Raw genomic sequence first — 27,876 nt, 5'->3', positions numbered from 1 at the left:
TTTTGAAAAAAACTGCAGGTTTTAAAAAATCCCTTACTTTGTCAAATGGGTTCTTTCACTGAGGGAGGCCATACTGAGACTATAACAGAGACTATAATATGCAAATTTCAGGAGCATGCTCAGATTGTAACACTGCTTTGCGTATTCTACCCAGAATGCCTTGTTTTAGTAAACTCCTCCACTACACTTATCATGAGATTTCCTTATCTTGTCCCCTGCTGGTGATGTTATTATGCAAATGAAGGGCACACACTAACTTCCAGCAGGTGGCAGCACTACTGAACAGCAGCTAACACAGAGTTTTGGCTGATTTGAAAATAGATTAGAAGGGTTGATAAGCAACCAAGGAATTTCAACTGAGCATGTGCGAGATTTCAGAGCTGCAGTTGGCTGGGAAGATATAGGTAGGAGGAGCCAGTGAAATCCAAGATGGCTGCCTGAGCTAGAACTGCAGGGGAGATAGGGGAGATTTTGCAGAAGGAATAGTGAGCTGATCATTTACATTATACAAACAATTCTAACTGTTTTAAAAATTCTTGAACTTTCACATAGTGTATTTACTTAGGAAATGATTTTAGTTATGATTGGTGCCCTTTAATGTGTAACGAAATTCCTGTGTGTTTGTTTCATTCCTATATATAACTGCAGTTGACCTCGCACACATCCCATGTTGGATATTCAAGGGGCTGGAAAAGGAAATGTCTCTGCGCGGCTTTTGTTTGACAGAACTAGTTTCATTGGCCCTGGAATAAAAATAACTTTTCTCTGGGGGCCACTAAAAATAATGAAATGGAATATCTTTACTTTTTATTTTAATTGAGTGAAGCTCTTGGCTCTTTTTTTTTTTTTAAGTACAATCGGATGGATTTATACAATCTGACATGAACACACACCACAGTTCAAACCAAGTCCCCGACCATTCAAATAGTTAGAAACACTGGAGACACTCATGGAGATAATCATAAGTGAATTATATGTATATAAAAATAGGATGAGCCTAATCCAGGATTCGGTTAGGGATTCGTCTTTTTTCAGCAATATTCAGATTAGGCCAAATCCTTGTGCCTGTCCAAGGACATATGTAAATTAGGGGCAGGAAGGAAAATCATGTGCAGATGCAAATTCGGATTGGTCGAATCTTCCACAAAGGATTCGGGGATTCGGCCAAGTCCCAAATAGTGAGTGAAAGGCAATGAGGCAGTGCTGCAAATGTGTTTATTTACACAACATGTTTTGGGCTCTGGGCCCTTTATCAAGTGTGAATTTAGAGCAACTGGACTTGCTGAGTAATCATTAAAGACGTTTCACTACTCATCCGAGCAGCTTCTCAGTTCAACTGACTGGTGTGGGAAATCCTTAGCATATAAACTCTTCCACTAATCCAATCACAATGGAGCAGTGTAACTATCCAAAGAGGTGACAAGTGAAACTGTCAGTGGGTTGTGAATACTGCGTTGTTACTGTGATAGAATTACCATTGTGTAGTGAGGATTTCCCAGGATCTAGACATTAGGGAGACAAAACAACTGCTCCCCAAGTGGATGGCCCAGCATAGGAGGGCAAAGACTACATGGCAAGACTTGACTGTCTTTCTACACCTAAAAGACAAGGGACACTCATTTGAAGATAGCAATGTCCAAATCTTAGATAAAGAAGACCGCTGGTTTGAACAAGGTGTTAATGAGGCTATTGGTAGAGAAACCAATTCCTAAACAGAAGAGGGGGCCTTCAACACCACCTGTCTGCTACATTCAACTCTGTTCTAACATCTTTACCCCTTTGGTTTCACCAAACTTCACACCTCCATTCTTCGAACTCTTACAAGTAACACCTGTCTCTTCGAGTTGCATGACACCTTGGTAATTCCGCCATTGTGATTGGATTAGTGGAAGAGTTTATATGCCGAGGATTTCCCGTACCGGACAGTTGAACTGAAGAAGCTGCTCGGATGAGTAGTGAAACGTCTTCAATGATTATTCAGCAAGTCCAGTTGTTTTACAATTACTTATATTAGATATTCCATGACCTGGATGAATGAAACCCTTTATAGACATCTCACAAACAGTGATTAAAATACATGTATACACCATTTCAGGAAATGAAGTGAATAAGACCACCCACAAAGGGGTGTGTCCTATGTTCATCAGTGTATGTATCCACTAATAGTGATGTGTTTAAATCCATTTAAGAACAAAGGCACTGCCATCCACTGGCCTACCTATAGCCAGACACCCGAGAGGGAAACGCCTTAAATATCACTTATCACATAAGCATAAAAATTATATATAATACCATCTTACTAGTATGGGAATTCTTACATACATTCTTACTTCTTGCTTTCTTTGTTTAATAATGGGCATATTAAAATTTAATTTATGAAGTGATAGAAAATGTAATTTATCAAGTGAGATTATGACTTTTTTTCTACTGTCGTTAGCACATGGGATTATTTACCGTTCTACTTGACCTCACTTCCACTGGTTGCCTCATTATATTGTTTGATGTTGGAAGCTAGACTTCTTATTCTGTCTCTTTTAAGGCTGCCACTGCAGTGCTGACAACAAATAAACAGATTGACAATAAATCTTTCAATATATTGTTATTGCTTATATGTGTGTTAAGGACTTCTAGAGTCCTGCATCAGCCTCTGGGTTACCCACAAAAAAGTGATTATCTGCGGATGCAGTTATGGGGGAATGTCTGCAGGTTATTGGTTGGATTTTTCTCTCTGCTCCTAATATGCAGAAAGATAAATGTGGACAGCAGTAGCAGGTTGGGTTGCAGATAAGACAGTTGCATGTTAAATTGTTTAGCAGTTCCAAGTGGTTAAACGTAAATTGTGGATCGAGGTGTGTCTCATGCCTCTGGTTCACGTTTCAGAAATTGGACCTATGCTGGACTCTACTATTCACCTTCCCTACTGTTGGCTGATTTCTAGCATGATAAAGACCTAACAACAAGATAGCTAATAACATTTTAAGCTTGATATCTACACAACAAAATGGAAAACAAAACACGTAAAAAATGAAGCCTCCATGTACCACATATGGTGACAATGCCCAGTAGCCCAAAGGTATTGGATCAGAATCTACAATATGATTTACTTTGTATATCAATCCCAAGGCACCCAAGAACAGCTTTATTATGCAAAAAAACCGACACACTAACCTCAACTCAATTTCAACTATTTACTGGGATAATGACAACTGCAAAGCAGACGCTTGTAAGGGCATGGAAAACCAAACAATTCTCCATTGATGCCACCAAACATTAAATAGATTGGATTATGGCCCAAGAGAAGATGTCCAGTGTTCTATTGGCTTCCCACCAAAAATTTCAATGAGTATGGACCTCCTGGCTAGTACAGGTATGGGACCTGTTATCCAGAATGCTCGGGACTTTGGGTTTTCAGGTTAACAGATCTTTCTGTAATTTGCATCTTCATACCTTAAGTCTACTAGAAAATCATGTAAATATTAAATAAACCAAATAGGCTGGTTTTGCTTCCAATAAGGATTAATTATATTGTAGTTGGGATCAAGTACAAGCTACTGTTTTATTATTACAGAGAAAAAGGAAATAATTTTTAAAAACCTGGATTATTGGATAAAATGGAGTCTATGGGAGACAGCCTTTCCATAATTTGGAGCTTTCTGGATAACGTGTTTCCAGATAATGGATCCCATACCTGTATATAGATATGGCACAGTGTTTTAAGGTTATTCGCAATTGGGAAAAAAAAGTATTTTCTGTCCCTTTCTGCACTGTTGGTTCTGTCTTGAAACAGAAGTCAGCCGTTCATGCTTCTTCACAGGTCAGCTGGCTGATGCTACATTGCTATAAAAGTCAGAATCACCAGGGCAGAGAATTTAAAGGGAAACGGGCCGTCCTTTTTAATGTTGTAGCTGCTCACCATCCAAGCTGATTAAGAGTGCCATTGGTCTGTTTTGTGCGACTTTACTCCTTTACACCAACTCTGCCCACAATAGTTAGGGCTCATGGACACAATATAACCCTGCAATTGACATCAACCATGACCATGTAGAACTCCCAGGGTTTCCTTTACCAACCTAAAGCAATTTTTTTTAGCTTCCCTTGTTTTATAGATTTCTCTTGATCTTGCTTTACTCATTAGAAACTCATACCTTCGTAGGGTTGTTGCTCTGGATGCAGCTTATTACTGAGCCTAAGTGTCACTTCTTGGCTCAAGAACCTTTTTTTGGTTCTCCTCCAATTACATTGTTATAAATGCTGTCAAACTAATGGCAGCCAGACAAACAATATTGGATGGATTGTACTGCCCGACTCATTTCCAGCCTGGGCTTTGGCATGTCATCAGCCTTGATTGCTCTCCACGCACTTCATGTACTTGAGAGACCCGTTTATTATGCAACTGTTGAAGCAATTGTTATGGAAAACAAAGTGCTGCCACTCCAGGGACCTCTAGGAGAAATAAATACTGACATGTCAGAACTTGGAATGGTTTTGAACGTGCCGATTCTTTAGGAATTTGCCTAGGAGCTGTATATGTACTGTATATGTTCAACAAGATATATTTGTCAAGTCTGTATTTTAACCATATTCTGTTTATTCCTGATACATAAGGCTTATTCGAAGATATCGGTCAGGTTTCTATAGAAAAATTTATTTTGTTTGGGCCGACGTTGGTGCTCAGTGCAGCTGCCGAGCAACGCCGAGTACTCACACCCCTAGAGGATGAAAGTCTTCTGTTACTCAAAGCCACAAGCAAAGCATGGCAAACACAATAGTATAGTTGGACCCCAACTGATGTTTTTTTAAACTGGATGGCGCTGTTGACGGGGCGGCATAGTGATATTGGGGGGGCGATATAGTGACATTAGGGGAGCGGGATAGGGATATTAGGGGGGGCAGGATAGTGACATTAGAGAGACGGGATAGTGTTAGAGGGACCAGAAAGTGACATTAGAGGGACCAGATAGTGACAGAGGGACAGGATAATGACATTAGAGGGACTGGATAGTGACAGGGAAGATGGGATAGTAACATTAGGGGGGACAGGATAGTAACGGGGAGGGCGGGATAGTGACATTAGGGGGGCAGGATAGTGACAATAGAGGGACCAGATTGTGACAGAGGGACGGGATAGTGACAGGGAGGGCGGGATAGTAACATTAGGGGGGACAGGATAGTGATGGGATAGTGACATTAGGGGGACGGGATAGTGACAGGGAGGGCGGGATAGTAACATTAGGGGTGACAGGATAGTGTCATTAGGGGGGACAGGATAGTGTCATTAGGGGGGACAGGATAGTGACGGGATAGTGGCATTAGGGGGACGGGATAGTAACGTTAGGGGGGACAGGATAGTGACGGGATAGTGACAGGGAGGGCGGGATAGTAACATTAGGGGGGGACAGGATAGTGACATAAGGGGGGGCAGGATAGTGACATTAGAGGGGTGGTATAGTGATATAGAGGTGTCAGGGTATCGGGCAAGGAATTAAGCAGATAGTTGTAGGGGATTAGGTGGAACTCTGAAACCCGGACGGACAATATTGAAATACAGGTATGGGACGTGTTATCCAGAATGCTTGGGATCTGATGTTTTCCTGATGTTCATACCTTAACTATAAAATCATGTAAACATTCAATTTGGATAATGTATAAATATTTATTTGGATAAAATGGGGTCTATGGGAGACGGCCTTTCCGTAATTCAGAACTTTCTGGATAATGGGTTTAACAGATCCTATACCTGTATATGGTTCAAAACTGGCAGGTGTCAACTGCTGCCTCCCATTTGACTTGGAGGGGAAACACCGGGCAGTACCACTTCTGCACAAAAATACAATGGGTTCTGTTTGTTCTTCTTATTTTCCCCGCAGGTCTCATTAACTGTAGTAATATCATTAACGGTTAATTCTAACATCAGCCACGTTCTCTATAAATACATTAAGTATATTTTCCTATGGGCCGTGCCAGTTAATAAATCTTATTTTCTGCTAAATTTGGGCTGCTGGTGTAGAGAAAAAAAAGCTGAATTATAATTTGGAATCTACAGAAAAGGGAGGAGAGGCTGAACGCATGTAATTGTAGGGCACATGGTGAGCTATTTATACCTGGCCAAACTGCATCTTTTCCAAAATAAGTCATTACTGTGCAATTGCCGGGTAAAATTACACTTCTGGAATAAATGTAGATTTACATTTTTTTTTCTCTCCCCTTCTCGCGTTATTTTTCTTTTCTTTTTCTTGGACATGCAGCTGTCTCAGGCTAATGAGTCCCTGTAGCTCCTCTTCAGCCCAAACCAGCGCCGGGTGAGCTGACCCAACCGCACGCTGAAAGGAATCAGCATAAATGAGCAATTCCGAAGGCAATGATATGTAAATAATAGGATTTATCCACAAATCAGACAATATTTGGACATGTTTTATCTTAGAGGGCCAAAATAGCCAGCGAGAAAATGAATGTTTAGTATTTTATAAACAAGGAGTCTGTGCAGCGCTCCTTCCATACTACTCCTAATGGCATTGGCTTCACGGGAAAGCGTTCCTACTGGAAATGCTGTCTGGTTGTTGGGGGGTCACTGACCCCGGCAACTTAATAGAAAAACAGGTCAGCTGTAAGGGTTCACAGCACTATTGTTATTCCTTATTGCTTAACTTTCTTTTCAGCCATTGCTTCAAAATTCGACCCTTGATAAATCTGCCCCTAACTGTAACAGGAAGAAGTGTGGAAGCAAAAGACAGAACTCTGTCTGCTAATTGGCTCATGTGACCTAACAAGTAAAGTTTGTTTGGTATGTTTGTGTGCACCGTGAATCATAGGAACCCAAGGGGCGGCCCTTTTTTTAAAATGGCAATTTTCTATTTAGGTTTACCCAATGGCACATACTACTAAAAAAGTATATTATTATGAAAATGGTTTATTTACATGAAGCAGGGTTTTACATATGAGCTGTTTTATGCAATATCTTTTTATAGAGACCTATATTGTTTGAGGGGTATAGTTTTCCTTTAAGGACGGCATCAACAAACTAATGCATTCCTCGAACTGACGGGATTTTTAAACCCGCTCGATTGTTATCTGCCTGACTTTGGGCCAGATATTGATCAGAGAAGCCTGTCTGAGGGCCCGATACACTGTTCAATAAGCTGCCGACTTAATCTGTCAGTGCATTTGTTTAGATGGGGTCAGTGACCTCCATTTGTAAACTGGAAAGAGTCAGAAGAAAGCAAATCATTCAAAAAGATTTTTTTTAAAAAAAAGATCAATTGAAACGTTGCTTAGAAATTACTATTACTATAAAGGCATCTTCTTTTTTTTTTTTTTGTATAAACTTTTTTTATTGTATTTTCAAAGGTAAATAGCATAATTTAAGCAGAGAAACTGTACTTATTATTGTATGTTCGTTATGACAAATGGGTATACAAATATCATTATTCCATGAGTTTGTTGAGCAGCAACAATCACTTTTAACAAGGTGTCTTGATATCTGTATAACACAATAAAATTTAAAAATAGACAGTTGGGGTAGGAGACAGAATAGAAAGAAAGATGGGAAGGGGAAAGAGTAAGGAACATTGGAGAGGGGGAAAGGAGGGGGTAGAGAGAGCTTCTTTATCATGTCATTTCGGACAGTTAGGAGGTAGCAGCCATTGACGCAGATATATGAGTTGGGGAGAGAGAAGGAGGAGGGGGCGAGTATCTTTTTTTTTTTTTTTCCTTTTCGCCTTCTTGCTCTGGAGGTGCTAGCTAAGTTCTCCTCTGAGAGAGTTTTCTGCCCACCATTTTGTACATCTGAAAGGGGCTAGTAATTTTTGTTGTTTTTGTCCTTCCAATGTGTCTAGGTATTTGCTCCAAATATCAAAGAAAAGTGAGCCTTTGAGTTCCTTGTCTTGTAATGCCAAGACCCATTGGAGTTGCATTGTGTACAGTAATTTGCGTTCCCAAAGTTGTTTTGGAGGTGGTTGCGCATTAGTCCAACATTCCAAGATGGTCTTAACTGTAGTTAGTACCATGATATCTGCAAGTTTGATGTTACCTTTGATGGTGTTGTCAGCGGGTGTGGGATATAATCCCAATAGTATTTGTGGGTTCGCTCGAGTTATTGTGATGTCGCACCAACTGGCGATATTGGATAGAACTGTACTCCATAAAGCATTTAATTTAGTACATGACCACAATGCATGTTCTAAAGTGGCGTCCGCGTGATTGCACTTTGCGCAGTTGGGTGACTGTGTTAGGCCAATTTTGTGTGCTATTTTGGGCGACACATATGCTCTATGGAGGAGTCTAAGGGCCACGTCTTGGAAGTATACTGCTGATAAGGCTTTTGTGCGTTTCATATATGCTGTAGTAATTTGGGTTATTGTTATGTTTGGTATGATATTTGGCCATCTCGACATTCCTTCTGTACGTATGTTGTAGTCTATATTTGGTCTAATGATAGCATATACTCCAGATGTTGTAAGAAGCCGTCCCTTATTTGCCTTTATTAAGACATCCAATGGATTATTTGTTAATTGTGCTTTTATACCCCGAATCACTAGCTCTGCATAGCTTTTGACTTGCAGATATGCAAAGATATGGTTATTAGGGAGGTCATATTTGGATTGTAGTTCTGGGAATTTATATATTGTGCTCGTGTTGGGGTGAAGGAGTGAACCAATCGTGGTTAAGCCTTTAGAATGCCATAGTTTGAAACGAGGGTCAGCTTTAGCATCTTGGAAGCGATTATTGCTTAATAGTGGCAGGAAAAGTGACAGTTTGTATGTATCGAATAAGTTGGTTCTGATTTTTTGCCATGCTGCAATTGTGGTGTGTATCAGTGGATTAGTTTGGCAGTGGTTTGGAATTTCCGAGGGTAGGGCATGTAGCAGATAAGCTAAGGAGATATTTGGTGCGAAATTTTGGTCTCTTTGAGTATCGGTGTACATATTCTCTTGGTTGAGCCAGTCTTTGGCTATTCGCATAAGACTAGCCAAATTGTAATATTTTAATAATGGTAGGTTAAGTCCACCATTGCTTTTAGGTTGTGCTAGTTTCATTAATGATATCCTGGGTCTTTTACGCTTCCATATGAAGGCTTGTATTTTTTTGTCGAGTTTAGTTATGTCGGAGGGTGTTATTATAAGTGGTAGTACTTGTACCTTATAATACAGCCTAGGAAAGGTAATCATTTTGTATAGATTAATTCTGCCAATATAATTTATGGGTAGATTTTCCCAGCTCTTCAGGTCTTGTATTACTTTTTCTATGGTTTCCGTTATGTTTAGGGTGTATAGTTGCGTTATATCCGCTGGTATCTTTACTCCCAGATATTTTAAATAGGAAGTGGTCTGTTGGAACATATTAGCTGCCAGTTTTGTATTTTCATCAGGAGGGGCTCCCAGCCAGAGTAGTTCCGATTTGTCTAAATTGGCTCGGAAGCCTGAAATGGCCCCAAAGTCTCTTATTGTATCTATTATGTGTGGGATTGCTTTGGCCGGATTAGCGACAAATAACATTATGTCATCCGCGTACGCTGATAGTTTCATTTCTGTATCGCCTATGGTAACACCATTGAAAGTTTGTAATTGATTTAAATTTCGTAGCAATGAGTCTATTGCCAGATTAAAAAGCAGCGGTGATAAGGGGCAGCCTTGTTTTGTACCTTTATGTACAATGAATGGTTCAGAGTTTATCCCTTGTGTTGAGATAATAGCTTGTGGGGCCTTGTATATTGTTCGAATGAAATTGATGAAACCGAGGCCGAATTTTTGATCTGATAAAGTCCTGAGCAAATGCGGCCAGGTGACTCGATCAAAAGCCTTCTCTGCATCTAGGCTAATTGCTGCAGCTGTGTGGCTCGGGAAGTCTCTATATTTTACCACTGTTGCTATAAGGTTTCTGATGTTTTGAACAGAGTATCTGCCCTGAACGAAACCGGTTTGCCCAGGGGAGATGAGTTTAGGTAAGATCAATTTGAGCCTCTCTGCAAACACTTTGCTCAGGACTTTGTAGTCCGTGTTTAGCAACGAGATGGGCCTATAAGATGCAACATTAGTGAGGTCCCTGCCTGGCTTTGGTAATAATATTATTCGGGCCATTGTAAAGTCCTTGGGCATATCTGAAGTGTGAAGCATAGTTTTAAGTGCTTGTGTTAGATGCGGGGTTATTTCAGACCGGAGGATTTTATAGAACTCGGAGGGAAGGCCATCAGGGCCCGGTGCTTTGCCGTTCGCCAGTTTTCTGAGAACCTGATCTATTTCCTCTGGTGTGATCTCTGCGTCTAAGTTTTGTTGGTCAGTTTCGCTAAGCTTAGGAAGGTCCGCCCTCTGTATGAATGTTAGTCCCTGATCTGGGTGATTATAAAGGCATCTTCTAAGAAAAGGGTGTAAGACACTCTAAAAAGTCTATAGGGTGAAAGTGACATATCCCTGTTAAAACCTGGGGCGTGTTATTCCCCCATTAAAGTACTGCGGGCCTTTAGACAATCATAGTTTGCGACGTCACAATGGAGCCAGCACCTCTCTGGGAAAACACCATTGTCTTTCTTCTTTATTTTTTTTTTTATTTATTAGAAGTTTTTCTGAAGAACACGACTAAAATGAATGAGCGTTTTGGTTCATAATTGCACTTGAGATGCCTCTGGGTTTCATTTCTGGTTTTCCTGCGTATCTTGGGGCTCCCACCGAGAGAAGGAACAACGTGATGATTATTAATCCGAGCTGCGCTCTTTCCATTCAAGTAAATATTTTGTGCAAAACGCACCCGTCACATAGGAACCCAGCCTTTTATTTCTCTTGTTTGACTTCCCTTGGCTGCTGGAAAAATATTCCGCACCCGAGGCTGATGGGAAAAATAAACAGATAAAGAACGAGGGAAAATAATCCGAGCAGTAAATTTGTGTAAACACTTTGATGGGGGGAATCCCTTGTGTCTATTGTTAGTCTTAATATGATATCTTTTTTTTTTTTATTTACAAGTCATGTTCTTTGCACATAACTAAATGTATTCAGTTTTCATAAGATTACGTAAATCTGCAGTCCGGTTGTTACCTCTTGTCTGGTTTAGCTGTCTTAAAGGAACAGTAACACCAACAAATTAAAGTGTTTTTAAGAAAAGGCAATATAATGTACTGGTGCCCTGCACTGGCAAAACTGGTGTGTTTACTTCAGAAACACTACTTTATTTTATATAAACAAGCTGCTGTGTAGCCATGGGGGCAGCCATTCAAGCACAGGATACACAGTAGATAACAGATAAGTACTACTATAGTTTATATAAACAAGCTGCTGTGTAGCCATGGGGGCAGCCATCCAATTACAGGATACACAGTAGATAGCAGATAAGTACTACTATAGTTTATATAAACAAGCTGCTGTGTAGCCATGAGGGCAGCCATCCAAGCACAGGATACACAGTAGATAACAGAAAAGTACCACTATAGTTTATATATACAAGCTGCTGTGTAGCCATGGGGGCAGCCATCCAAGCACAGGATACACAGTAGATAGCAGATAAGTACTACTATAGTTTATATAAACAAGCTGCTGTGTAGCCATGAGGGCAGCCATCCAAGCACAGGATACACAGTAGATAACAGAAAAGTACTACTATAGTTTATATATACAAGCTGCTGTGTAGCCATGGGGGCAGCCATTCAAGCACAGGATACACAGTAGATAGCAGATAAGTACTACAGTAGTTTATATAAACAAGCTGCTGTGTAGCCATGGGGGCAGCCATTCAAGCACAGGATACACAGTAGAAAACAAATAAGTTCTGAAAAATACCATTGTATACTATAGAACTTATCAGTTATCGGCTGTGTATCCTGTACCTTTTCTCCTTTTTCTCCTTTGAATGGCTGCCCCCATGGCTGCACAGCAGCTTGTTTATATAAACTATAGTAGTGACTCTGAAGCAAATACACCAGTTTTACCAATGCAGCACAACAGTAGATTATATTTTCATGATTTAAGGACCCTTTCATTTTTTGATTTTAAGGTGGCCATAGACGTAGAGATCTGCTCATTTGGCGATGTTGGTTTCAAATAGGATCTTGGCCTGCTGTGTCTGATTATTTAGTATTTTAACATCTGAATTTTATAGAGTGGCATAGAGAAAATCAACTGGGCGCCCAGCATATAAAGTTTCGGGACCCCCCAATGAGGATTCCTTGTACCATTTCTGCCCCCTTCCTTGCATGGTTCTTAGTGCAGCTCCCAATGGGATTCTCTTTGTCCTTTAGAGACCCGGACCCCTCTATATAAATTATATCAATCAACTTGGGAGTAGAGTCTAGTAAACATTATGGTAGCATGCTGGAGTCCTCTAGTGACCAAACAGAGGTACAACCATATATACTTAAATCATTTCCCAGAACATGCTTGTAAGTAAAAAAGTTTAGTTTATTACATCAATATTATAAAAAACATTATCAAAGTACCCTCTATATAAATGCAGTGATTTCCATAGGCCGTCTCCCATAGACTCCATTTTAACCAAATCGTTATAATAATAAATAATGATTTCCTTTTTCTCTGTAATAATAAAACAGTCGCTTGTACTTGATCCCAACTAAGATATAATTAATGCTTATTGGAGGCAAAATCAGCCTATTTTAGGTTTACTTCATGTTAATATGATTTTCTATCACATTTGAAGATCCATGAAGATCCAACTTATGGAAAGATCCATTATCAGGAAAACCCCAGGTCCCGAGCATTCTAGATAACAGGTCATATATCTGTGTGTGTGTGTGTGTGTGTGTGTGTGTGTGTATATATATATATATATATATATATATATATATATATATATATATATATATATATATATATATATATATATTGCAAAGAAGAGTAGGCCTGGTGCACCCAGAGAACTAGGTCTCGTGATTAGGAGCCAAAACATCGAATAAACACTAAGAAGTTTTTGTATCACAAAGACACATGAGTGCGGGCTCTTTTCTTCATACATATATATATATATATATATATATATATATATATATATATATATATATATATATATATATATATATATATATATATATATATATATATAAAACAAGGGAAAGTTGTGCTCACCACTAATATTTAAAAGCATTAGGCGGGGGTGCAATGAGGCTGTGACCACAAAATACATATAGACAAATACAAGAGTCCTCTGCACTCAACCCATTATCAATATATTTAAGACAGAGACATTTTGTGCATACTGCTACTGAAAAATGCCTTACCCTTTAAACAAAACCTATTCAATCGAATAGGTTCGTATTTGGCCGAATTCGAATCGTACGAATCGATGGAATAGCGCATTCAATCAAATTTGATTCAAAGTTTTTCCCAAAAAATTATTTCAAAAGTCCACCAGTTGACTCCAATAGGTTCAAGGAGGCCCCACATAGGCTAAAACAGCAATTCAGCAGGTTTTAGATGCCGAATGGTAGAAGTCGAATTTTTAAAGTGACCGTACATGATAAATTTCGAAATTCGAATTTTTGAATTTTTTTCAAATTCGAATCGAATTCGGACTATTCCCTAGTCGAAGTACACAAAATTAGCTCGAAATTCATTTTTTTTCAATCCAAGTTATAGAAAGATCCATTATCCGGAAAACCCCAAGCCCCGAGCATTCTGGATAACCGGGCCTATACCTGTATATGTGTATATAAATATATATATTTCTGCCATTGATTCCCATTTGTTTACCTTTGATTTGCAGACTGTCCATGCACAGAAGCCCCAGTTCTTGTCTTTGCACTGTCAAGAGGTCGGAGGAAAAAATTATGAAGCTTCCATGTCTCACGTGGACAAACTAGTCAAGTAAGTGGAGAGAATCGTTTGCTGTTTGTCTAACCCACGGTGGCGCCATACTATGTGCTTTATGTGACTTGCACCCGTAAGGAAACCACTGCAACCAATCAACAGTGGCTTTTACAGGCTTCAGGCAGTTAGAATAATGCAACGCAAGCATCTGATTGGTTGTGATGGTTTGCAAGGGGAAGAGCAAGGCTGGTCATGTACAGGGCAGCAATGAATGAGGGGTGTCTTAAAGGGTTTGTTAACTGTTAGTATGACGTAGAGAGTGATATTCTGAGACAATTTGCAATTGGTTTTCATTTTTTATCATTTGTGGTTTTTGAGTTATTTAGCTTTTTATTCAGCAGCTCTCCAGTTTGCAATTTCAGCTATTTGGTTGCTAGGGTCCAAATGACCCTAGTAACCATGAATTGATTTGAATTAGAAACTAAAATATAATTAGGGTAGGATCTGAATAGCAATGTGAGGAATAAAAAGTAGCAATAACAATAAAAGTGTAGCCTTACAGAGCATTTGCTTTTTAGATGGGGTCAGTGACCCCCATTTGAAAGCAGGAGAGAGTCGGAAAATGACAGCAAATAATTAAGAAAAGTATAAATAATGAAGACTAAATACATAGTTGCTTAGAATTGGTCATAATATAAAAAAATTATTGCTGACTCCTCTTATCTCAATGGGACCTGAATATAAAGATATAGCAGTAATACTGCCTGTTTACATACAGTTTCTGTTTAAAGGAGTGGTTCCCCTTTAAGTTAAGGATTTTGGTATGTTATTGAATAGCCAGTTCTAAGCAACTTTTCAATTGGTCTTCCTTATTTTTTATTGTTTTTGAATTATTTGCCTCCTTCTTTCTGACTCTTTCCAGCTTTCAAATGGGGGTCACTGACCCCATCAAAAAACAAATGCTCTGTAAGGCTACAAATGTATTGTTATTGCTGCTTTTTATTACTCCTCTTTCTATTTAGGCCTCTCCTATTCATATTCCAGTCTCTTATTCAAATCAGTGCATGGTTGCTAGGCTAATTTGAACCCTAGCAACAACATCACTGAACTTGCAAACTGGAGAGCTGCTGAATAAAAAGCGAAATAACTCAAAAACTACAAATAATTAAACAATTAAAACCATTTGCAAATTCTCAGACTATCACATACGTCATACTAAAATTCAAATCCCTTTAAATATTCTCATCCTAAAAACCTGTACTTTTCTATGTACTTTAGTGTTTCTCTGACATTCTCCCCTTTAATTGGCTCATTCATGCTGAAGAAATTCCTTTCCCAAAACAAATTTGTTTTGTTGTTTTGAAAATGGTAACATGGTGCCCTCTGCTGTTCTTGCCTGGTAATGCAGCGATCTCTTTAAAGGAACAGTAACACCAAAAAATGTAAGTGTTTTAAAGTAATGAAAATATCATGTAGTGTTGCCCTGCACTGTTTGCTTCAGAAACACTTCTACAGTTCATATAAAGAAGCTGCTGTGGAGCAATGGCTGGAATTGGAAAACGGCTATATGGCACAAGTTAACTAATGGATAACAGATAACACCATTAGCCAGATAGTGCTTATCTGCTGTGTAACCTGGGCCTTTTCTCCTTTGAATGGCTGCCCCCATTGTTACACAGCAGCTTATTTATATAAACAATAGTAGTGTTTCTGAAGCAAACACACCAGCTTTACCAGTGCAGGGCAACACTGCATCATATTTTCATTACTTTAAAACACTTTTATTTTTTGACGTTACTGTTCCTTTAATTCTTTGAATTTATGGCTTTCTGTAAAGTGACATTTCTAAACAACTGTCACTTGCTCTAGCGTGAAATAATGGAGGTTAATATTGCCCATCTTTGCTATATGTTATAATTAATTTATATCTCTGGTTTAAATATTTATTGCTTAGCTATGCCAAGTATTGGACTGTGTTCGTCCTGGGTAGTGATGGGTGAATAAATTCACAATTCGCGGGGAAATTTCTGCATTTCGCTGCCGGCGAATAAATTTGCGAATCTCCAGCGAAAATTTGTCTGCTTCAAAAAATTTTGGACGCGTGTCTGAAAAGTCACTCTCGTCAAAATTTTGGCGCGTCAACACTATTCGAACGCCCGTTGACTTTAACGCCAGAGTCAAAATTGACGCAAGCAACTTGTAAAACGTGCATAAAAAAATGGACGTGGGCGTCAATTTTCGAGTTTCACGATTTTCTTGCAAATTCTTAGGTGTTTCGCGAATTTCGTAGGAAATTCGCAAATTTTTGGGCGTAACGGAAAAAATTCGCCCATCACTAGTCCTGGGTTCTGTAGTATATTAGAAAGTTAGACCTTTAAATGGACCTCAATGATATTGATATGCTATTCTTGCATAGAGTAAATATATATACAGACAAGCGTGGCTACTGTTAAGGAAAACATAAAGTCGGCCCTCGCACAGTTGTGAAAATGGAAACAGCAGCCAATCGTGATGCAGGTAGCATTTTGCTATCGGTTGCTATCGGTTACTAGACCTGGTGGGAAGTTTGCCACTTTATTGCATTTCCCCCATTCTGATTGGCTAAGGAAAGGTGGCATATCTTTAGCATAGTCACTATACTAAAGATATGCAACCTCTCCTTAGCTAATCAGAATGGTGGAAATGCAATAAAGTGTCATTATACTATAGTGAGTGCAATGGTTCTTTCTACACTAAGGGGCACATTTACTTAGCTCCAGTGAATGAATAGAAGAAAAAATACTTTGAATTTCGAACTTTTTTTTGGCTACTTCGACCATCCAATTGGCTACTTCGACTATGACTTTGAATCGAACCAAACGATTCGAACTGAAATTGTTCGACTATTCGACCATTCGATAGTCGAAGTACTGTCTCTTTAAAAAAAACTTTGACCCCCTACTTCGCCAAGTAAAACCTACCGAACATTAGTGTTAGCCTATGGGGAAGGTCCCCATAGGCTTTCCTAGCTGTTTTTGATCGAAGGAAAATCGTTCGATCGATGGATTCGAAGGTTTTAATTGTAAATTGCGGTAAATCCTTCGACTTCGATATTCGAGGGTTAATTAACCCTCGATATTCGACCCTAAGTAAATGTGCCCCTAAATGTGTAGAAACAAGTTTTCAGCATGGAACGCCTACGAGTTTTTCCCAACAGGAGATTCCATGGGTTATTCATGGGGAAATCTCAGGCCCCCGGGGCCCATCGAGCGGCTCAGGACCGTTTTGTTTAAACAATCACTGACATTTATTCGCACAGTTGCCGCCCACTCATGAGCCGAATGTTTTTACCTTACAGGGACCTGCTCTCCAGCGATGCAATGAAAGAATTCAACAGAGCCCGGGTCTATCTGGATGAGAACTACAAGTCCCAGGAAAACTTCACAGTAAGAGACATTTTCTCCCATTCTGTTTCTTGCCCGGACCTGTCCCTTTTGCAAGTTTTGGCAAAGACATGCCATTCTCTATGTGTAACTGCACTCACTCCCTGGTATGAGCTCAATCACTCAAATCCTCCATTAAAGGGCACATATACCTACCTAGCTTGTTGGAAACTTGCTCAGCACTTTCTTCTGAGTTTTTTGCAGTAGGGATGCACTGAATCCAGGTTTTGGTTCGGGATTCGGCCAGGATTCTGCCTTTTTCAGCAGGATTCGGCTGAATCCTTGTGCCTGGCCGAACTGAATCCGAATCCTAATTTGCATATGTCAATTAGGGGCGGGTAGGGAAATTATGTGACTTTTTGTCACAAAAGAAGAATTTTTTCCACTTTTTCCTTTCCTAAGCCCAATTTGCATATGCAAATTAGGATTCGGATGTGGTTCGGTATTCGGCTGAATCCTTCACCAAGGATTCAGGGGGTTCGGCCGAATCCTGAACAGTGGATTTTGCAGTTTACATTGTTTTGTTTTTTTTTAGGGATGCATTGAATCCACTAATTTGGATTCTGCCGAACCCCTGAATCGATCGCCAAAGATTCGGCCGAATACAGAACAAAATCAGAATTGTAATTTGCATATGCAAATTAAGGATGGGATGGGGAAAATATTTTTTACTTCCTTGTTTTGTGGCAAAAAGTCACGTGATTTCCCTCCCCGCCCCTAATTTGCATATGCAAATTAGGATTCAATTCGCTGGATCCGAATCTTGCTTAAAAAAAAGGCTGAATCCTGGATTTGGCACATCCCTAATTTTTTTTGTTCTTTTTGATTTCCTGGTATTATCCCTTTCTTAATGAAATTGCCACCATGTCCTAGTATTGACAAGACAAAACAGCGGGGGGCGCTATCCTATTACTTGTTCCTGATATTAGTGATAAACTGCTCATTTCCTAAATGGAAAACATAATGCAAATGAAAGAAGAGCATTCGGAGCTTTTTCCTTAAAGAGGCTGCTCACCTTCCAACACATTTTTTTTGTTCAGTTGGTTTCAGATTGTTCACCAGAAATAAAGACTTTTTCCAATTACTTTCTATTTTCTATGTGTGACTGTTTTTCTAATATTGAAGTGTAAGTCTAATTTTTCACCTTCTGAAGCAGCTCTGGGAGGGGGGTCACCGACCCTGTAAACTTCTAAACAGATACATTTAGTTGATCCATTTCTTATCTTTGTCCCTGCTGAGCAGAATCTCTGGGTTTCATTACAGGCAGCTGTTAGAATTGATACAAGCTAATACTCCAGAGATGCTGCTGAGAAATGGATCAACTCAATGTTGCAAAATTCTGTAACAGTTTAGAGTCTGCGCCTGAATTACTGAGCTGCCAGACTCAAACACCAGAGACACGAACATTCAACTTTAAACTTAGATTTTGGAAAAACAGTTAAAAAATATAAAGCAATTGGAAAAAGTCTCTATTTCTGGAGAACAATCTGAAAACAACTCAACTGAAAAAGTGTTTGGAAGGTGAACAACTCTTTACTGTAAGATATGAGAGTGGGTATATGTTGCCTTTAATGTGGCTCACACATTTATCTGAAGTTAAATAAGTCCTTGGGTCCTTTATCTGTTGGGGAACCCACTATACAGGTCCGGACTGAGAATTAAAATAGGCCCTGGCATTTCAGGTACATAGAGGCCCAATCAGCCCACACAGAGGCCCAAACAGTCTCAATCAGCCCATTAAATACTGACTTTCTATGGCACCTCATAGCAGCCCCTCTGGCATTTGCCAGAACCCACAGATTGCCAGTCCGGGCCTGCCACTATACACTCCATTCCTCGCCTGGCATTGAACCCTACCTGTACCTGAGAAACATTCAGTGTCTCCGCTTTCTTCTGGATTCACTATTGGTTGTTCAACGTGGCCAGTTAAGCCCCACCCCATAACTCGAGGCTCTGTATGATCACTATTCAGTTAGAGCTAACTGCTCATTGGTTACTATGGGTTACAGGGCTAGGGGTTAAATTAACATTAACTTTACTCTCCTTGTCCGAAGTTCTACTCAGCTCCCTGCTTACTGGCATGTCTGGAGTTAATGGAGTGCTCGTTGGCCATTTTCAGTGATCTCACTGGCACGTCTGGGGTTAACATGCGTATTATCCATTTTTCTGTAACCATTATACTGGCACTTCTCGGGTTAATATGTGGATTATCCATTTTATATTGCAATTGTATTGGCATATATAGGGTTAACAAACTGATTATCCACTTTCTATAGCAATTAAATTGGCGTGTCTTGGATTCATATGCGGATTGTCCATTTCCCGTAGTAATTATACTGGCATGTATGGGGTTAAAATGACCACTATCTATTTTATTGAGTGATTATACTGGCTCATCTGGGGCTTATAGGCTTGTTGTCCATTTTCTGTAGTAGTTTTACTGGCATGTCTGGGGCTAATATGCTGATTATCCATGTTCTGTAGTTATTATACTGGCACGTCTGGGGTTAATATACACATTATGTATTTTATTTCGTGATTTGCCTGCCTCGTCTCCGGTTCATATGCTTGTTATCCATTTTCTGTAATAATTATACTGGCTTGTCGGGAGCTAATATATTTATCATCCGTTTTCTGTAGTATTAATACTGGTATGTCTGGGGTTAATATGCCCAATATATGGTTTATTTGTGTTTATACTGGCCCGTCTGGGGTTAATATACTTTTTATGCATTTTCTATAGTAATTATACTGGCATGTCTGGGGTTAATATACTTGTTATCCATTTTCTATAGTAATTATACTGGCATGTCTGGGGTTAATATACTTGTTATGCATTTTCTGTAGTAATTATACTGGCATGTCTGGGGTTAATATACTTGTTATGAATTTTCTATAGTAATTATACTGGCATGTCTGGGGTTAATATACTTGTTATGCATTTTCTATAGTAATTATACTGGCATGTCTGGGGTTAATATACTTGTTATGCATTTTCTGTAGTAATTATACTGGCATGTCTGGGGTTAATATACTTGTTATGCATTTTCTGTAGTAATTATACTGGCATGTCTGGGGTTAATATACTTGTTATGCATTTTCTGTAGTAATTATACTGGCATGTCTGGGGTTAATATACTTGTTATGCATTTTCTGTAGTAATTATACTGGCACATGTGGGGCATGTTTGGGTAAAATGGGTGAGGTATTTAGGGGCGAGTGATTTTGTTTTTCAGCGCTGCACATGGCAGATTTTCACAATTTATATTCTGTAACTTAAACAGTCTCCTAATTATACAATTATGTACAAGTTGTGAGCCACTTTATGGGCTTTGCCAGCAAATTGATTTCCTACAAACTTGGCACTAGTTATTGTATACAGGCGCGTGTATTAGAAAAACAGCTTGCTTTTTGCTTTGACTTTAGGGGAGTGATTGAAGTAGTGAATAAAAGATTATACATCAGTCGCTGCCCCATAGGAGCTTACAATCTAAGGTCCCTATCACATTCACACATACTCTGGGCAATATTATATCATTGATCTTGTTACAGTGACCCATTTATTTGTATCAGCCCTGAACACTGAGCACTTATTTCTCTGCTACTTAATAAGGCTTTGCACAAACACTCACTCACTCACCCTCATACACTCACACTCATACACACTTACTCAGACACACTCACACACACACTCATATACTCACACACTCTTACTCACACTCTCACGCACTCACACACAATCACGCACACTCATATACTCACACACACCCAGGACCGCCATCAGAAATCGCAGGGCCCCATATGACAAAATTTCCTGGGCCCCCTGGGCTGCACCCATCGCAAGCCCCACCTACAGGTCCGCCCTCCCCACTCCCACAGGTCCGCCCCCCACCACACAGTAAAAAAAAAAAAATATTGGTGGCTAGGGTTCCCACATGTTAATAAAAAATAAAAAAGATATTGGTGGTCAGGGCCCTCCATAAAAAAACATTTGTGTCCAGGGCCCCCGGTGGCTAGGACCCCACATGGGAAAAGAAAAATTGGTGGCCAGGGCCCCCCCCACATTATAAGAATATTGGTGGCCAGGACCCCTTAAACGTCCATGCCTTCCTGAAGTCAGCAGCTCTCAGAAAGATGGGGGGCCCGGCTAATCAAGGAAGTGTGACGTGGCCAGGCCCCCCTTGCCCTCGGGGGCCCCCTACAACTCTCCCCCCTGTCCCCCCCTTATGGCTGCCCTGCACACACTCTCACATATACAAACACACACTCACTCTCACACACACTCACACACTTACACACAAACGCTCACACACTCTAACATACAAAAGCGACTTTCTTGGCAAACTCTATTTTCACAGCGTCTGTCAGAGTTTTGCCCGTGTGCTCGATACTCGTCTCTGTATTTAGAATCTAAAAATACCCCAGGCTGGAGTCTTGTAAGTAAAATAAACTGTTTCTTTCCAGTAAGGATGGAGCCTGCCTATAAATTGTGTCTCGGGGGGTCACGCTGGCGACATACTCCGGGCTCTGCCTTTTTTTTATTTTATAGCTGGTTGGCAGCTTTCCATTTATAATAATAGTCATTTTCGCTTCCTGGGCCGTACAGAGGTAATGAGGGATATTTGTTTTATATTAATTGAGAAACAGACCAAGAAGGACGCACATCATTTATCATCTCTGTGATAGAGAAATTCACTGGAATTAATATCCGTCTTTATTACAGCCCACCTCTAACCCATTATGTTTGTGTTGCACGCTGGGAGGCGTTATACAAGAGCTGTTATTACACTAATGTCGCACGAGGAAATTAAAAAAGGAAAGTGTAAAATAAAAGTGACCAAATTGGCACCAGGTCTAGTTACCCTTAACAACCAATCAGATCTTTGCTTTCAGACAGATGAGCATTCAACAGTCTATTACACTTACATACTATCAATAGTCTTTAGGTAGAGGCTGTTTAAGGTAATTCCACGGGTCTGGTGGGTTCAGGCCGAACTCGCACTCCGCCATCTTAAAATGACGGCTTCCGGGTTCTTCTTTTATAGACGCTGCACCTGCTCGCCCCGCCCATTTTGTGACATCATAGACGAGGCGTTGCGGGTCTTTTAAAGGAACCTGGAAGTCAGGCTCGTGGGGACACGGGTGGAGGAAGGGCAGGTTAGGTGAACGGGTGCAGGTCCGGGAAATCCGACCCCACATCACTAGTTTCTAGCTGTGGGACGATCTGGAATACCTTGATGAGCTATCTATGCAACAAGGGCCTAGCTCAACTATCATTGGTTTTAACTGAAAGGAGTGTCTTATTTGAAAATGTATTTATATACATGGAGACATGGGGTTGCCTATGATTAAGTGCTGGGTAAGCATGAAACACGTTAGGCTCCATGTGGGGTATTGTTGCTTTTTAATCTGATGTCATAAACAAATATTTTTTAATAGCAGGAGTATAGGACATGTTTTAGTATAGCATGTCACTTACTGTCTGACTGTCAGCTCCAGGGTCAGACTCCGCTCCCTCTCTAAAGATTAGTAAGGTCTGCAGTGGGGGTCCTGCGGGGTGACAGGGGGTGGCTGGTGCGGGTGGCTGGTGGGCCCGATGGTGTGGGGGCCCCAGAGATAGCAGCCTCTGTGGTCTCAAGGCCCCCAGTCCGATGCTGGTCAACTCTGCGTTAAAGTAGAACTAAAGCCTAACTAAAGAAGTAGCTAGAAATGTTGTTCATTATGTTTTGTGCTTCTGTACCATCCCAAGGCAACCACAGCCCTTTAGCAGTAAAGATCTGTGTCTCCAAAGATGCCCCAGTAGCTCCCCATCTTCTTTTCTGCTGATTCACTGCACATGCTCTGTGCTGCTGTCACTTACTGAGCTTAGGGACCCACTCACAATATACAGTACACATAGAATAGAAATGTCTCAATATAAGACTGATTAGTAATTAATACAGATAATTACTACATGGCAGCACAGAAACCAGTGCAATTAGCATCAGAATTTAATAATTAGCCCTGTAGCATCAGCTTATATTACAGGGGAAGCTCATTTTCTGCTGGATAATTAGTGACGAGCCCTAAGCTTAGCTTCTCAACAGCCAATCAGAGCCCACTGAGCATGTGAGTGTCACAGACACTTTCCAAGATGGTGACCCCCTGTGACAAGTTTGAAGTCCTGGATCATTGCTGCTATTGACAAGCTGAAACTTTAGGCTGGTGCAATAAGTTCAGTGTATAAAATGTGTCATTTGTAGCCACATTCATTTTTAGGGTTTAGTTCTCCTTTAACTAAGATTTGTCAATAAAAATATGTCCTGTAAAGCCTCCTGTCCCTTGTCCCTGTCATTTCAGGTTTGCTGCATGAGATTATCCGATGTCACTTCACCTGATCTTTTTGTGTTACCCCCATTCTGTCCCCCATTACCCAGTCTCCCACTTCCTGTATTTGCACTCAAACTAGTTTGAGCCAACACTGGCTTTTTAAAAATTGCGTTAGGTGTGATTTAATATTCATATTATGGGGGTGTGGCTTAATGTCTCATGGTGTGGTGGGAATATTCCCCTTAAAGGGGGGTTAACTTTTAGTAGGATGTAGAGAGTGATATTCTGAGACAATTTGCAATTGGTTTTCATTTTTTATTATTTGTGGTTTTTGAATTATTTCGCTTTTTATTCTTCAGTTTCAGCCATCTGGTTGCTAGGGTTCGAATCACCCTAGCAACCATGCACTGTTTTGAATAAAAGACTGGAATATAAATAGGAGAGGCCTGAATAAAATGAGGAGTACCGTATATACTCGAGTATAAGCCGTCCCGAGTATAAGCCAAGGTACCTAATTTTACCTCCAAAGCTTATTGACTCGAGTATAAGCCTAGGGTGAGAAATGCAGCAGCTTCTGGTAAGTTTCAATCAAAAAATTGAGGGTTTCTGCTCCCATTGGAGGTGCCGGCATCTCATTTTTGGATGCTGGCGACCATTCTTGGACGCTGGCGACCATTCTTGGATGCCGGCGACCATTCTTGGATGCCGGCGAATATTCTTGGCGACTATTCTTAGACGCCGGCGACCGTTTTTGCACTTGACCCGAGTATAAGCCGAGGTCGAGTTTTTCAGCATATTTTGGGGGCTGAAAAACTCGGCTTATACTAGAGTATATACGGTAATAAAAAGTGACAATAACAATACATTTGTAGCCTTACAGAGCATTTGTTTTTTAGATGGGGTCAGTGATGCCTATTTGAAAGCTGCAAAGAGTCCAAAGAAAAAGGCAAATAACTATAAAAAAATAAATAATGAAAGCCAATTGGAAAATTGTTTAGAATTGGCCATTTTATAACATACTAACCGTTAACTTAAAGGTCAACCACCCCTTTAAACTGTCGCCCATTGCTGCCGAGTGCTGGGAATCCGCTGACTCTCGGGGTGGGCTTGAGAGATGTGCTGTTTGCAGAGGTTCCAAATGAAATAATAGTTTAATTAAGATAGGGAATAAACGAACGTTCATATTCCTGCCTTTTTAATTTGCTTTAATCGATTGTCACGCGGAGCCGTTCTCTCCGGGAAATTATGTTCCTTTTTACTAACAGAAAGGTGAAGTTAATTTTTGCCAGATTAATGAGATCCCAGTAATATTTTTAGTTAAGTCTGGTTCTGTTAATTGGGCATTAATTGAAAAAGGAAATTGAGTGGAATTTATGGCCGATATAAATCCTATGCTGTTTCTTAATTGGTCTCGGCACCTTCCAGCGACTTCCCAGAACACGGCGGCGCTAGCGATTGTTGTTATTCCCTTAGTTGGGAGAAATACATGATGATGATGATGATGATGATGATGATGATGATGATGATGATGATACAGGATTATTTAGTAGCCATGTATCTGAATTCAAACACAAACCAGCAGAGGGAGCTATGGCACGGCTTCATTTCAGTCTCTGAAATGTTAATTCCACCCTATTATAGTATATTCTTCCATTGCTAGGCTTTTAAACTTAAACCCAAAGGGTTAATTTCAGACTTTGACACATTGCTGCTATTTTCACCGGCTAGTTTGCACATGTGCATTCCCTTATTTAGCAGCACTCTCCAGATCAATGCAATCGCCAGTAGGTGGTGCTGTTCTGCTAAGGTCTGCGGAGAACTGCTCAGCCGAGGCAAGCAACATGGCAGCACCCGGTTGTACACATGAGCATGCACGGGCAGCATCTTTTGTCCTGTGATATGGATGCATTTAAAATATAAAAAAACAAGAATGTGCCAGTGCATTAAACTCTCTTAGATATAGAAGGAATGCTTTACAATGTTTTGTTTCTGATTACTTTATTGAAAATGTCTGCAAATTTCTAGTCCCGCCCATCACTTCCACTTCCTTCTGCCTCCTTTCCCAGGCTGCACAGGGGAGCCGGCAGCACTCAGTACATTGCAGTGTAGGATAGGAACCAATCAGCAGCGGGGCTGACCTTTGATTATATGACTGCAGTGCTGTGATTGGCTGTCCCCTTCCTACTGTGCTTCTGGCAGGGACCATTAGGACACACCCACCCCTCATTTGAAACAGAATATCTATGGGGAGCTCCAGTAAAGGTTCCATTTTTAAAGACAATATTAATTTACAGCCAAAGTAAAAGTATACATCATTGCCTACAAAATTTGTTTTTCTTTAATATATCCTATATGTCTCCTTTTAGATATAGTAAAGCACCAGTAATGTGTTTACACGGGATGCTGGGAGCTGTAGTTCGCAAACGCTAGATCTCTAAGGCTAACGCTGGCAGTAGCAGAAAAGGACCAGGCAGGCAGGTGAATTCATTCTGAACCTGAAATAAGTCTTTTTATTTGTATAAGCACTAGGCGATGTAATATATGTTATGGTCACTAGGTGGCAGGAGTAGACTTGCTTTATTAGAGCAGCCAGATGCACTTTCAGGGGTGCCCTCACTTGACTTGTATTCCCCCTGGCTGTATCCTGTACCTTGTCCTGTACTCACAGTAAGGTATGTAGCCATCATTCTGGTTGGCATGATAACTGATCGATATGATGCTCTGCATTATAACCGGAGCGTACATGAGCCTGGCATTCAGTCTAGTTGCTTCAGAAAGTACCGTAGCTGCTTGGGAAAGTGCCAGGCTCTGAATTGCTATTATTTTAGGGATGAAAGATTCCAGCACCCTATGCCCAATAACCATTGTGCCTGTCCCAGATACTGTTCTCAGATCAATAAGATAAGCAAGGATGATGGGAAAGGAAGATAAACTGTTCTTGATAATCCACTATTTCTATCGAGTAGGGCCCCATAGCTCTAACTGTCATTTCCTGCCACTAGGTGGCAGCACAACCGCAGTATTGCATGGCATATACAATTAAGTCTTTGCCTCTTAGGGTTAATCCAGTAGGAAACAGTACAGAGTGGTATCCAACTTGTGATTTGCATATGAATCCTGTTAGAGACCCTCTATAACCTCTTTATGAACACGGCATGTATATCTATAGGCGCCTTGCATTCCTTTCAATTTTATAAAAACCGTTTGGGTGATTGACTCCATTTGAACCCCCTACTGGTACTCATTGTATCACCGCACTTCATGCTCATTGGCTGAGGATATATTTGTCTTGCTACAGCTACCACCATGTGACTGGGTTAGCCGACTCTCTGAGTTTGTGGGACCACTTAGAGTAGCAGAGCGTTGAAATCATGGATTTATATATAACAGGTCTTCTTCCAAGGGGAAGTAACCATGGCTACAGATTTGGACTGGACATCTAGAATCCCAAAGGATCTCCTAGTGGGCCCCAACCAAGAACAATTTCCACCAGCACTTTCTTATTTCCACCATATGTCTATATAACACCTTTTATATTTAGCATTGTCTACATCTGATTGTTGCGATGGTGGGCCCTCAATGACAGGTTCTCTGGTGGGCCCTCGATAACAGGTTCTCTGGTGGGCCCTCGATAACAGGTTCTCTGGTGGGCCCTCGATAACAGGTTCCCTGGTGGGCCCTCAATGACAAGTTTTCTGGTGGGCCTAGGAGATCATTCCAATATGCTTAGTTGAGCCGCTCCCTTTGCTCTGCTTATTGAACTTGAAAATTTTAATCCCATAGAACTGGGCAATATGGCCGTATTAAGATAAGTGATTGGATTTTGTTTACTGGGCTGATCCTGGTGCCTGGGTACTCCTATCTCCTAACTCTCATATGTCCACAATTTGAACCAGTTAAGCCCTCCACAAGTGTGGTCAGATCTCCCATTATATAAAAACTGGACTCATGGAGGACACTTCTAAATTTGTGGCTTTACTAATGACCCTGGTACTCTCGTTAGAAAAAATAAGTCCATCAAAAGTGGTGGAGTAGAGCATGGTCAGTGAGGTCATCAACAGAGGAGCATCTTAGAAGAAGAAAGATGATGTAATGAGTTAGTGGAATTGTTAAAGGTGTAGCTTAACATGCACCTGTGCAAGAGCAGATGTACAGCAGTTCTATGTCTTCTACACCTGATACTATGGATAATAATGTATCGTAGACATTCAGTGCCAACTCGTATGACCTAGTGAATAGTTGAACGCAAGCAATGTCATCTGGAATATCTGGGCGTCTGATATTTTATAGAGTTTATCAAATTTCTCTCGCAAATAGAGTATATCTGAGTGCAGAAGAGAGTGCCTTCACCTTCGTCCAAGAGCGTATTGATCAGCTCGCTCTAACTGCTCAGAAATAATGTG

The 27,876-nt window shown here is 40.4% G+C and overlaps 1 protein-coding gene across 4 annotated transcripts in view; it reads left to right on the top strand.

The window, feature by feature from the left end:
* inpp5a.1.L (inositol polyphosphate-5-phosphatase A L homeolog) overlaps positions 1–27,876 on the top strand; it is a 315,415-nt gene that overhangs the window by 116,882 nt on the left and 170,657 nt on the right. For all 4 annotated transcript variants that reach the window (XM_041570266.1, XM_041570268.1, XM_018225155.2 and 1 more), the window contains exons 3-4: positions 13,699–13,799; positions 17,080–17,167. In XM_041570266.1, coding sequence (XP_041426200.1) covers positions 13,699–13,799; positions 17,080–17,167 — 189 coding nt within the window. The remainder of the gene's footprint in view (positions 1–13,698; positions 13,800–17,079; positions 17,168–27,876) is intronic.

The sequence above is a fragment of the Xenopus laevis genome, chromosome 7L, assembly GCF_017654675.1.
Source record: "Xenopus laevis strain J_2021 chromosome 7L, Xenopus_laevis_v10.1, whole genome shotgun sequence".
In the NCBI taxonomy this organism is placed as follows: Eukaryota; Metazoa; Chordata; class Amphibia; order Anura; family Pipidae; genus Xenopus; species Xenopus laevis.
Note: the sequence above shows the minus strand (reverse complement) of the source record. Positions and strands in the feature narration are given on the sequence as shown.